This window comes from Trachypithecus francoisi, unplaced genomic scaffold (assembly GCF_009764315.1).
Source record: "Trachypithecus francoisi isolate TF-2019V2 unplaced genomic scaffold, Tfra_2.0 Lachesis_group18, whole genome shotgun sequence".
In the NCBI taxonomy this organism is placed as follows: domain Eukaryota; kingdom Metazoa; phylum Chordata; class Mammalia; order Primates; family Cercopithecidae; genus Trachypithecus; species Trachypithecus francoisi.
Window position 1 is genome coordinate 65,444,672 of NW_022681463.1, and position 13,903 is coordinate 65,458,574.

General features: G+C 41.4%; 1 protein-coding gene across 5 annotated transcripts in view; it reads right to left on the reverse strand.

The window, feature by feature from the left end:
* Nucleotides 1-13,903, reverse strand: part of WDFY2 (WD repeat and FYVE domain containing 2) — a 193,148-nt gene that overhangs the window by 29,925 nt on the left and 149,320 nt on the right. For 4 of the 5 annotated variants that reach the window (XM_033177644.1, XM_033177645.1, XM_033177647.1 and 1 more), the window contains one exon: nt 9,234-9,346. The exons of the other annotated variant lie outside the window; for it this stretch is intronic. In XM_033177644.1, the coding sequence (XP_033033535.1) occupies nt 9,234-9,346 (113 nt within the window). The remainder of the gene's footprint in view (nt 1-9,233; nt 9,347-13,903) is intronic. 5 annotated transcript variants of the gene reach the window in all.

A 13,903-nucleotide genomic window follows, 5' to 3' on the forward strand; every position in this document is an offset into this window, starting at 1 on the left:
ACTCAGTTAAAAAGACTTAATTGTAAGGGTTGTTCATCCTGTCAGAATCAACATGGAAATATTGAAATAGGGTTTACCATGACCCAGGTGACAGATACCTTTAGACTTCCCTGACCAATATACACCTACACATCTAAGAACACATCTAAGAACACGGCACCATGAGGCCGGGTGCAGTAGCTCACGCCTGTAATCCCAGCACTTTGGGAGGCTGAGGCAGGCGGATCACGAGGTCAGGAGTTTGAGACCAGCCTGGCCAATATGCTGAAACCTCATCTCTACTAAAAATACAAAAATTACCCAGACGTGGTGGTGCGCGCGCCTGTAGTTCCAGCTCCTTGGGAGGCTGAGGCAGAATAATTGCTTGAACCCAGGAGGCAGAGGTTGCAGTAAGCCGAGATCACGCCACTGCACTCCAGCCTGGACAACAGAGTGAGACTCCCATCTCAAAACAAAAAAAATGAAAAACAAAAAACACTGCACCATGAAGATCCAGCTCTCTCTGCCTTCTTTGTTGGGAATATGGGATGAGGATGGTTTATGGGATAGAAGAGAAAGTTTGGATATGGTATTATAAGTGTACAGGCTCTGGAACCAGAATCTAGTCTTAAATCCCAGTTCTATCTTTATTCGGTATAGGACCTTGGGCAAGTTATTTAATGCTTATGTGCCTCGTAAGTCTCATCTGTAAAACAGGGATGATAACAGTACCTAACCCTCAGTGTTGTTGAGATTAAATGAGTTAATATATATATAAGCACACAAAACAGTGCCTAGCACATGGGAAGCACCACTCAACAAATGTCAGCTATGATTACAGTACAGGAGACCTCATCTATACAATCTCTGTGACAATGTCCTTTGTTGAGTCAGCCTTAAGGCAGTGACCAGCTTATTCTATGCTATCCCAGCCATCATGAGATCAATTAAGGTCTTAAAAACAAGACCAGTCTCTAGCTTTGCCACATTATATCAGGCCAGAAGGGGCCAGGGCTAGGAAGGGGAGTTTTTGATAACACAAAGAGTTAGGAAGGGGAATAGATAATGTGGTTAAAGCAAGTCAGGGTATATTCATCAGGCCCTCCCAGGGCCCAGAGTGGAAGAGATAGAAGGAAAAGCTGCAAGACAAGGAGAAGTTTAGGATGGTGTAGGGGGTAAATAACTCTGGGGTCCTATGCCTGCTCTATGTAAATGTCCTAACAATGAGGTCATTTGAAAGTTGGCCCATAAATGATAAATCACAGCATTCATTTCAAATCAGTTCAACAAGCTTGTACTGAGCCTCTTCTATGTGGAGGAACTGTGCTAGGCTCAGACACAATGAAATAAGACTTAGACTCTACCCACCAAAAAACAATAAGATGATGGATTACTTTTGAGAACAACAAGAGCATGCACATTATGTTTGGTTGAGCCACTCTCTTACGGGATATGTGACTGCTTCCCCTGTCTGGAATGCCTGTCCTGCCTTTTATTACCCAAGTAACTTTTTCTCCCTCCAGGAAGCCTTCCCAACACCTTCAATCCAGGTGAGGTTCCAGTCTCTGTGCATATCTCTATTGTTACACAGACCCCACTATATTGAACTTGGTTGGATTATAAGTTGGGTTATGTATCTTTGTATTCCAGCATAGCACACAGTGACTTGTATGCAGGAGGTGCTCAATAAATGTTTACTCAACTGATCTGCTGCACTGAATGACAGAGAGGAATAGGAGGACAATAAGCAAGAGGCAGCCAGGACAGCCTGGGATGGGGGCTGGTGGGAAGGCTGTGCAAGACACCAAGGATCAGAGATGCAGTGGGGAGAGGTGCTGACGGAAATGGCCTCTCCCTTCTGAGGGAATTTTTCCTGCATCTCTCTGCACATAGGCCTTCCTGATGAACTGTATAGTTCTTTCTCCTAACACTTCTGGCAGCAGAGGAAGTCAACCACCTTCAGCCAGCCTGCATTCCAGGCAGCACAGACACCCACCTCATACCCCAACCCACAGTGGGGGCAGAGCCCAGGGCTTCAATGCTTGTGGTTTTCCAGTGTTTCTATTTTAAATGACAAAAAGCATTTCTTCCATTTCATTTGACTTCATTTCAAGTTAATCCATCTTTCTGGTCCCTTTCAGCGTTTCATTTTATGCTTCTCCCTTCCTTTGATCTCCCTAATATGACCTACAGAATAATTTTTAAATTAAAATGGTTAAATTCTTAAAAATAAAGTTTTCTAGTTATTCTTTAGTGGGCACAGGTCTTCTATTAAGGATGATGAAAAAGTTCTGGAAATGGATAGTGGTGATGGCTATACAACACTGTGAATGTACTTTATGTCACTGACTTGTGCATTACTTGTACACTTAGAAGGTTGAAACGGTAAAGTTCAGGTTATATGTATTTTATCAAAATAAAAAATTGCCAAAATACTTTTAAAATAAAAGTTTTCATAATTATACAATGTATACTATTATATACTCTCATAAATATAACTGTTAGTGGCTGGCTAATATCTCCCACGTATATATCTTATTTAAACTATTTTTAGATTTTTCTCAACTTTTAAGTATAAATTTTTCCAAGATGAACATTTTTACACACACAACTTTGTTCACATTTTCAATTAGTTAGAAGAGAATCTCAAACACAGAAATGAATCTGAGAGCATAAATATTTTTAGAAATTTAATATATATTACCAAAATGCTTAGGGAACTAATTTTTTTGAGACTTTCACCACATACCTTGCAAAAGTGAATGATCACGTGAAGTGTTACAAAATCAGGGCTGGAAACTGCTAGGTCTGTCTTTCCCAGAGTGTGATCTGGTAATTCAGCAGAGGGAGTGTCACACCACACCCTCAAGGGTAATATGTGCAGGCCAACATGAGGCTAAAGGAGACTAAGAGCCTGTTGAATACAATATCTGATCTTTTGATTGCTCCATTTTGCTCTAGGGTGAAGTGACAAGGGTTTTTGTCAAGCTAAATACCCTCCATCTCTAGACGACACCTTCTTCCTGAGATCCATAACTCTTCAGCCAGCTGTCTCTTTGCGGCCACCCCAGGGACCACTCAGTTCAAGCACAGTGCTATTCTCTCCCAGACCTGCTCTCCCAGCAGTGCTCCAGGTTTCAGGAAATGCCATCACCAGTCAATACATGCTCCACACAGAAGCCTTGGGAGTCACTGCTACTACCCTAGTTACCAAATGCTGCTGACCCCTGCTCTCCAAACAGATCTTAAACCTCCTCCACTTGTCTCCACACACACTGCTGTCCCCCAGTCCAAACAAAGTCAGCCTTCTGAGGGTCTCTAGCAGTAGCCTCCAGCAGTAGCCTCCTAAACAGTCTCCCTCCATCCATTCTGTTCCCAGTCAATCTACCACCTACTGCTGCCACAGTGGCTTTTTAAAATGCAAACCATGTCACTACTCTCTTTAAACTTCATCACTTAATGCCTGAAGCTCCTACCACTACTTGTAAGGTCACCTGCCTTTGGGTGGTTGCTAACATTTTCCCACTCTAGGCTGCTGTTCCGGGTCTGGAATGTTCCTACCACCTACGTAACTCCTTTTTCTCCTTTAAACGCCTTCTGGCTGGGCACGGTGGCTCACGCCTGTAATCCCAGCACTTTGGGAGGCTGAGGTGGGCGAATCACCTGAAGTCAGGAGTTCAAGACCAGCCTGACCAACATAGTGAAACACCATCTTTACTAAAAATAAAAAAATTAGATGGGTGTGGTGGCATGCACCTGTAATCCCAGCTACTCAGGGGGCTGAGGCAGGAAAATTGCTTAAGCCCAAGAGATGGAGGTTGCAGTGAGCTGAGATCGTGCCACTACACTCCAGCCTGGGTGACAAAGCCAGACTCTGTCTCAAAAAAACAAAAACAAAAACAAAACACTTCTTTGGGAAGCCTCCCTTTAATTATCTGCAAGAGGAGAGGACCTTCTGTTATCTGCTTCTAAAGAAGCCTCTGTGCGCGTCATGGCTCCACAGCACCTGCTACTCATAATGTTTGGATGAATTCTCTGTAACTATTGGTCTAATGCATGCATTCCATGCTGGCTGGAAGATGGATAACGGCAAAGATTATGCTTGTTTTATTCACCCACATATCCTGGCACCATCATATATAGAGAGAGTGGATGACTGACTATGGATGACAATTCACATCTCTTGATCTGCATTTTATATACACTGGATCTGTGTGAGTCTCCACTATAAACAAAAATTGAAGTTCTAAATTACATGAACTTGCATCTTTACATTGAACTGTGACTTTCTTAGTTTGTTTAGTTTTTTTTTGTTATAGTTACACTGTTCCCTTCAATGAATCCCCTAACAGCTCATGAACAAGTCTGCATTTAATTATTCATTAATTAGTTTGCTTTGGCAGATTTACATTCAAGCCCTCCTGTTTCAGATATGTTCATGCTAATAAAATAATTTCTTAGAAATAAAAGAAAAAAAGATTGTATTAACACTATTAATTTCCAGTGGTCAAAATATGATTTTTGGCCGGGTGCGGTGGCTCATGCCTGTAATCCCAATACTCTCGGAGGCTAAGAAAGGTGGATCATTTGAGGTCAGGAGTTTAAGACCAGCCTGGTCAACATGGTAAAACCCTGCCTCTACTAAAAATACAAAAATTAGCCGGCCATGATGGCGGGCACCTGTAGTCCCAGCTACTCGGGAGGCTGAGGCAGGAGAACTGCTTGAACCTGGAAGATGGAGGTTGCAGTGAGCCAAGATCACGCCACTGCACTACAGCTTGGACGACAGAGCGAGATTCTGTCTCAAAAAAAACCAAAACAAAACAAGAAAAACAAAAGCAACTCCTCTGTTTAAGTCAGTTTTTGACTTTTTCATAGAAATACATTCTACTTTCTGCAGAAATGGCAAAGAACTATGATATTTGGCATTTAGCTCCAGAAAGAAAACCAGTAGAGGGAGCATAAGAACATAAAACTAGTTTCCTAAATCCCTAGAGATTAGAAAAATGTTATGCTTTGGCCTCTGGGCATGACTACTAGGTCGATTCCCTCATTAACCCACATTTTTGTATGACCTTCTGTACTGTAAGAGAGAATGATGGGGTGAAGGGCTATGACTCTGGACACATACTGAAGACCTGTCTGCTTCTGAGTTTGGATCTGGAGTGATGGGACCTCCAAAGCTGCCCTTTAATGGAACTGGATTAACTTTAGGGTGTTCATTTTGTCCTTACAAAAATCTCTTTCCCAGAACTGAGACTTGCTGTGTTTGGGACCTCCCAGGGCCCAGAATGAGCCTACCACTTAGGAAGAGCTCAACAATACATCTAAATCACCATGGACTCTCTTACAGGTCCTCACTCTAGCTTTACAGGAATGAGCTGTATTGCAGCCACATTAGTGATGGGCAGATACCACTGTTTAGGAACAATAATAAGGTAACCATCTGACCTGCTACATTTGCCTTCGTGTTAGCTAGCGACCTTCCTGGGCCATTTCCTGTTTTTCTCAAATATATTTCTTGATAAAAATAAAGTGAAAATGCTTTAAACTCTTTAGGAAAGATAAGCCACAATGCCAAGGTCATATTTCATATCAGAACAAGCCTGCAAAACATGGGACCCTTGAACCACATGTGGCTGACAAGAGTGCTTAGAAGCCGCTACTGTCCTTTTCTGACCTGGAGGCAACAGTACAACACTCAGAGGGCTCCTATCAGCCACCATACCGTGAGTGGGTGCGTGCCTGATTACTGAAGAGTCAGGAGGTCGGGCTGAAAGCCACCTCTGCCTAAAGCGAACCTGGGAACCATCAGGTCCATCACCAGGCCTGCGGAATGCACCTCTGAATTCTACCTTGAATCCACCCACTCCTTGTTTTCCCACTGTCACAGTCCCCTCTCAAGGGACAGTTCCCTACTAGCTTTCCAATTCCACTCTCTACTGCCAGACAACCTTTTAAAATCCAATCAGGTTACCTTCTTTGCTTCAAACTCTTTAATGGTCTCTCAGTGACATCAGGATAATGTCCAGCACGGTCTCAGTGATGGAAAGTGATTCTTGCTTTCTGGCTGCCCCTCCACCCTGACCTCCCCTCTCCCTCCCTCATACCCAGTGTTTCCGCCAAAAAAGAGTGACTAGCAGTTCTCAAGAGAGCCATGCTCTTGCACATCTCCTTGCCTTGAACACGCTGGTTTTCTCTGCCTGAGATGCTCTTCTCAGTTGTTTTCCATGAACTCAATACTTACTCATCCCCAAAGATCTGAGGTCAGGCAGACTCCTGAGGAGGCCGTTCCTAACCGCCTCCACCTCCTTCGAGTGGGCTGCCCTTCTGCGTTCCCAGAAGCGCAAGGTGCTCGCTCCCACCAGCCCCTGCCACCATGCACTAGAACTGTGCTTTAGTTTTTGTCTCTCACTGGGTTGTGAAGAATTTGAGGATAATCACAATTTTACTCTGTGACTGGGAGGAATGGCTGAGATGACAAGGGACAGCACAGAGCATAAAGAGAAGAGGATCCAGGGAAGATCCTGGGGACACAACCGACCACAGTGGAGCTCGAGAAAGCCAGCAGCATCATAGAAGAAAAGCCAAAGGAAGGCAGTTACAGCCAGAAGGAATGGCCACAGTGTAAAATGCTGCTGAAAAGTTAAGTACGACAAGGTTTACAACGTGTCCCAGCAGGCCACTGGTCACCTCAGGGACAGCAGTTTCAGTGGCATAATAACGACAAACCAGATTGTAGGGAGCTGGAAGGCAAATTGGAAGTGAAAAATGCGAAGCAGCTGGGAAAATTATATTCTTCTAAGAAACACAGTTGTTTGCTACAACTTGGATGAACCTTGAGGACATTATGCTGAGTGAAATAAACCAGTCACAAAAGGACAAATACTGCATGATTCCACTCTTATGAGTCACCTAGACTAGTCAAATTCATAGAAACAGAAAGCAGAGTAACAGTTTCCAGGGACTGGGAGGGTAGGGGGAGAGGATGGGGAGTTAATGTCCAAGGGAACAGAGTTTCAGTTTCACAAGATGGAAAAGGTTCTGTGATGGATGGTGTTGATGATTGGCCAACAGTGTGAATGTAGTTAATGTCATTGAACAGCACATTTAAAAATGGTTAAAATGGTAAATTTTATGTTTTATACGTTTTACCACAATTTTTAAAGCATTGCTATTAAGAGAATAAGGAGGAACTTGCTATAAGACATGGGATTGAGAGGGTGTTGGTTTGTTTTTCTACCAGAGGCAAAAAACATAAGCATGTTAATAAATTGAGAAGAGTTAGTCCAAAGAGAGACTAAGGCAATCCATTTTGGTGTGGAGACCCCACGAATAGCCTGGGGCCAGAGGAAAGCAGCTCTCCTGCACTGAGAAGAGAAGAATGGGTCAGAGGAAAGCAGCTCTCCTGCACTGAGAAGAGAAGAATGGGCCAGAGGAAGGCAGCTCTCCTGCACTGAGAAGAGAAGAATGGGCCAGAGGAAGGCAGCTCTCCTGCACTGAGAAGAGAAGAATGGGCCAGAGGAAGGCAGCTCTCCTGCACTGAGAAGAGGAGAAGTGGAGAGAGAAAAAGTTTGTTTGTTGGGGTCGGGGGGGGATATACAGTGAGCAAGAAATACTTTTTTTTTTTTTTTTTAAAGCTTCTATCTGATAGCTTTTGAAGGAAGAGGCAAGGAATGAGATGGGGATGGGGGCTTGGGAAGGATGGTGAAGGTCTCTGTTTAGGGGCCTGGAAGAAGGAGCGAACTGAGGACAGGGAGAGGGATTATTAGGCAACTTCATAAGTCTACACAGGAAATCCTGAGTGTGCAGTGGTAATGATGGTCTAAACCTCAAGGCAGTGTGACTACTGTAGACCCAGCAGCTGGCTGCACAACAAGAAAAGGTGGAGAGTTAGTCTGAATCAGACAGGCTTGCCAAGAAGGCAGAATATTTACATTCACAGAACTGAGAATGCTGGGAAGGCATCGGTGAAGCGATGCACCACTGGGAGGAAAGGTGATGCAGGGGCTGAGACGCTGGAAAAATGGTGGGACCACAGGCTGGAATGTGCCACAAGGGGAAACAGTAAGTGGAATGAAGAAAGGGTGTAGGGAATTGGAGGATGAGGAGGCTGAAGTCTGCGTGAAGCACAGAAGTTTAAGACTTCTGAGGTGGGACAGTTCTGGGTCCCCCACAGAACCCCAGGCCCAGTCTTGGCCAAGTGTAGGTGAGGGTGTAAGTGGCTAAAAAAGAAATTCAGTCAGGGAAGACCAGGGTCCTATCCATAGGGGATATTTCCATGTGTTCTTCCTCCCAAAGGCATAAATAATTCAGATGATCTTTTATGAATCTTCTTCCTTATATTCAATTTTCTCCTTACTGTATGTTTCTTATTCCAGCATTCCATTTTTTCCCTTTAGGAAGCCCCTTATGATCTAGGTATTATCCAATTTTATATCCTCTTCCCCTGCTTTTTTTCTTATCGACATCTAAACTCAGTATTATCTTGTTTTACACAAAATCATGGGTTGGTAGCTGGTAGAAAACAGAAAGGCCCTTTAAGAACCATGAAAACTGGCAATGACTCATTTTCTAGGGTCGATATGTTCTACAGTCAATAGCACACGTTAAAACTACTAGTAAAAAATTAATCATCATCATTTATCAAGTCTTTCAAAGGCTAAGCATGAATATTTTACACTACCTTGCTTAAATGACCCTGAGCAGAGCAATAACATAAAGGGGACCTTAGGTTTTAACCTGAAAAGGATATGAAGGAAGGAAAGTTGGAGAGGAACTTGAGCCTTTTCACAAAGTCTAGCTACTCATGAAGAATATATCTGTCTTTTCATTTGACTTGGAAGTGGGAATCTTTCTTGTACACCATCTTCTAACTCCAGGAAAGGCAAGGTCAGACCAAGGCAGCTGTCTTTTTGGCCTTCTGGGGTTTGAGCCGTCTGAGGCCACATGCTCTCAAACAATGCCTCGTTAATGTATGCCAACATTGGCTTTCTCTGGTGCAATATGACAGAGAACCAAATTATCAACATTTTCAAAATAGATTGGTTTCTCCTTTGTTTGGATTATACAGAAAAATGTTTGACGTTATATTTTACTGAACCATTTTGAAATCAGTTAAGCATATCATGTGTATCTCTGCACAGGCATAGATTGTACTTTGCCACTTTGAAAACATATCTGAACATCAGGAGATGCAGCAGGCGATATCTCACTGTGCTATCAGCACATGATGATTTTGCTATTAATCCTACCTGTGTGTCCTCTGAATGTTGTGACCAGGGTGCAGTTTTCTTGCTCCAGTTTGAGGATTGTTACTTGGCCTGAGTGGTCACCAATAAACACATGCCGGGTTTCAACATCAAATCTATCATGTAAGCATTAAGGATTGTTTCTCAAAATTAAATGGGGGAATTTACAATGAAGAAACAGGGCATAAATGCAATAAGAAATACGCAAATCCCATCTGAGGAAAACTTGAAGACAGTGCTGAACGACACAAAAGTGAACTTAACCAAATGAAGGACATACTGTATTATTGGATAGTAAGACTTAAAAACGTCACTTCTTGCTCCTAAATTAATAACATAAATCTATATATTTTAAAAATATCAACACGTTGTTTTCTACAGCTAAAAGTGTTCATATGGAAAAATAAATAAGCAAAAAGAGCCAAGAATACTCTGAAAATAAGAACAATATGGTATGTGATAGGGAGGTTAGCCCTACCAGATATTTAAAAATGTTATCAAGTTTCTTTAATTAAAAGTGTGGTATTGGTGCATAAACAGCCTAACAGAACAGAATACAAAGTTGAGAAATAAACCCAAAAGCACACTGAAATTTAGTAAATGTCTGATGAAGGTAGCTTTACAAATGAATAAGGAAAAGATGAATTTAAAAAAATGATGTTGGCACAAACTGGATAGCCATTTGGAAAAAGAAAATAGAATCTGTATTTCACAATGTATATCAGGACAGATTCCAAATGAATTAGGGATCTAAATGTAGAAAATGAAAACATAAGCTTTAGATAGGAAAGTTTCTTTGTAACCTTGGAGTGGGAAAAGCTATGACTCAAAAACACAACAAATATTATGAGCAAAGCCAAAAGATAAACTGGAAAGAAATATTTGCAATTTATGTCACAAAGGGCCCAAATCTCTAATATAAAAAGAGCAATCAAGAAGAAAAAGATCCCAAACCTAATAGAAAAATGGGCAAAATTTGAATGGAGCTATTAATAGATAGTTCAAGAATAAATCAAAATGGTGCTGTGCAAAAAGAGTTAACACAGCAGCTCTGACTGTGATCCTCTGAAAGCCAGCTTATGAAGTTGGCATAGTGTCTGGGAATCTGGATTTTGGGAAGGTTCCCACCATTAACTGATAAGAGTGGTTCACTGTGCCTTAACTGTTCAAACATTGTAGCTTACACTGAATACCTGCTTTCCCTCTGGGAATCTGGAATTTTGGAATGTCCCAGGCAGACCTGCCTACATGACCAGTAAAAGCCCTAGGCATGGAGTCTCTAACAAGCTTCTCTGGTTGACAAAGCCTAGCAACCCTATTTCTAAAGATCTACCCAGAGATACACAGGCAAAAATACAAAATGACACATGCCCAAGGCTAGTCACTCTATGTTATTTTAATAGCTAAAGTTTGAAAATAACCCAAACGTCTATCAACAGGGGACTTACTGAATTAACTATGCTACATCCACACAATAGAATATTATGCAGCTGGGGGAAAAATGGAGATCTGTATACACAAACACCAGGATATATTATCAAGTGTGTGTGGGGGGGCAGCCAAGGCATATGAGAGTTTATAAGCTATACTACCTTTGTGTAAGAAACGGAGAGAAATACAAAAGTGTATGTATGTATGTGTGTGCATTTGCATGTATGCACTCATATTTAGAAAGGGAAGCACTACAAGGATTAAGATCTAACAAAAGTGGCAAGGTGAGGGGACAGTGATGGGAATGAGACTTCTCCCCTGTCATAGCTCCTATTTTAGAATTTTCTAATATTTTTACATATTAAAAGGTACATAAAATTTGTGGCCAGGCACAGTGGCTCATGGGAGCCACTTTGGGAGGCCAAGAAGGGAGGATCACTTGAGCCCAGGAATTCGAGACCAGCCTGGGCAACAAAGTGAGACCTCACCTCTACAAAAACGAAAATAATTAGCTGGGCATGGTGGCACATGCCTGTGATTCCAGCTACATGGGAGGCTGAGACAGGAGGATTGCTTGAGTCCAGGAAGTCGAAGCTGCAGTCAGCCATGTTCAAGCCACTACACTCCAGCTTGGGTGACACAGTGAGACCCTGTCTTAAAAAAAATAAAAAAGAAAAAAAAAACATACGTAATATATATCTCAAATATATTTTTTTAAAATCCCCCAAATTGAAAACAAAGTAAAATGAATGAACCTAACTATCAAATTGGTGACATAATCACATAATTAGAATGATTTCAAGTGCCTTTAAAACACAACATTTTCAATGTTTCAGTGTCTCACTTTGTTGTCCAGGCTGGTCTCAAACTCCTAGGCTCAAGTGATCCTTCCACCTTGGCCTCCCAAAGTGCTGGGATTACAGGTGTGAGCCACCATGCCTGAGCAAAAATTTTATGTATTTTTTAATATGTAAAAATATTACAGGATTCCAAAATGGGAACTATGACAAGGGGGAAGTCTCACCTCCATCACTGGTAGAATATATTCTAAGGACAAAGAGAGCTGCAAAGAAATCTAACATCTCATTCAGCAGTCTTATTGTTATTTAGTATTGCTCATTATTTTGGAACCATTTAAATAAAACGTAGGATAAAGCAAATGAGGAACTACGCCAGGGTTTTAACAGCCAAGATTTTCAGCCTCAGATAAAAGAATCAAGTACAAAAACCAAAAAGTAAAAATCCCGTAATGTTAAATTTGAATAAGAAATATTATATGAACTGATGATTTATTCTCTTTTAAAAAATACACACACATTTAGATATACTTCTCAGCTATCTCTGAATATTGTTCCTCACTAAAAAAATGGCTGATTCCACGATTGGGACAGGAAAAGTACAAGATGAACTTGAGACATGTTGAGTCAGAAGGCAAGGAAGCTACCCAAGGCTAAGTGGGCTTATTTCAGACACGGTGGTAAGGGATGAACAGGTAGAGTACAGAGGCTATTTAGAGCAGTGAAACTATTCCATATGATGCTACAATTACCATTGTAATTGTGGCATGTCTTTATATATTTGTCCAAATCCACAGAACGTACAACACCAAGAGTGAACCCTAAACTATGGACTTCGGGTGATAATGACGTGCCAGTGTAGGTTCACTGATTGTAACAAGCGTACTACTCTAGTGGGGGACACTGGTAATGGGGAGGCCATGCATGTTGAGCTCATGAGGCACGTAGGCAATCTCTATACTTTCTGCTCAATTTTGCTGTGAACCTAAAATTGCTCTAAAAAATAGTCTTTAAAAAATAAAAATTGGGCTGGGTGCAATGGCTCATGCCTGTAATCCCAGCACTTTGGGAGGCCAAGGTGGGCAGATCATGAGGTCAGGAGTTCAAGATCAGCCTGGCCAACATAGTGAAACCCCGTCTCTCCTAAAAAAACAAAAACTTAGCTGGGCATGGTGGTCGGCGCCTGTAATTCCAGCTACTTGGGAGGCTGAGGCAGAAGAATCGCTTGAATCCAGGAGGCAGAGGTTGCAGTGAGCTGAGATCGTGCCACTGCATTCCAGCCTGGACGACAACAGTGAAACTCCATCTCAAAAAAAAAAAAAATTTAAAAAAGACATTGGAGCCCATTTAATGGAGCTGTTACTGGCCAAAGATAGAATAATTTGAACATAAAATAAAAAGATGGCAGTTTATTGAAATATACTGAACATATTATTATTTAAAAACAACCAACCAATGTAAGATTTCGTAATAGTGCTCAAAAAGAAAAAAAAACAAAAGATTTCTATTAAAGGTAACCAGGGCACCAAATTTGTACTCTGAAAATAAGGACTAAAAAGAAAGATATAAGAATTTATCTTGCTTTTCCTATAATAATTCTATTTCAGGGTAACCAAATAGCCCTAGTTAGTGAGCGGGGGGGAAGTTATGCTTTAGAAGTATTCCAACAAATACATGGGAAAAATATGATAGGATTAGAAAATCACCATTTTGCAACCTTAACGAAAAAGTGTTCAGGCAAAGCTCAGCAACAGATGAAACCATTAAAAGGCTGGTATGGAGGACGGCGCTGCAGGGATCTGGCTGTCACCACCTGAACTGCCGATCAATCTCAGCATAACTGAAAGGGCGACAATGCAATGCCATGTGCCTTATGATGGGAAGCTCTATGAAGCACGCTTGGTGAGAACCAAATGCTCTCACTAAAAGGCTGAATCTGAATGAAATCAAGATTATAGGGCAGTTTTTCAGTTTACTGAAAATATGTGAGGAAGGTAGGTAAAGGAGCAAGTTAAATGACATCAATTTACAGTGTGGGACTGTGTGCAGGAGAACTGATTCAGTACCTTCAACGAGGCAGCGGCATTAAAAAAAGTGAAGGGGGCACTGCTCTGGATGAAGAAAGATTTAGAAGATGTGACAACTACATGCAATGTGTGGATCTTGTCTAGATCCAATTTCCAACAAACCTACTGCACAAAACTCATTTTCAAAATAATCAGTGAAATCTGAAATTCAGCAATATCAAGGAGATCAAAGATTGTTAATTTTTAGATGTAACAATAGCATTGTGATTACTGAAAAAGTAACCCATATATTTTCAATTAAGTATATAAGGATAAAATGATATAAGGTCTAGAATTTGCTTTAAAATACTCCAGCAAAAATTGAGAGAAAGCAAAAAGGGATAGAAGAACCAACAGTGGATGTGAATGACTGGCATTA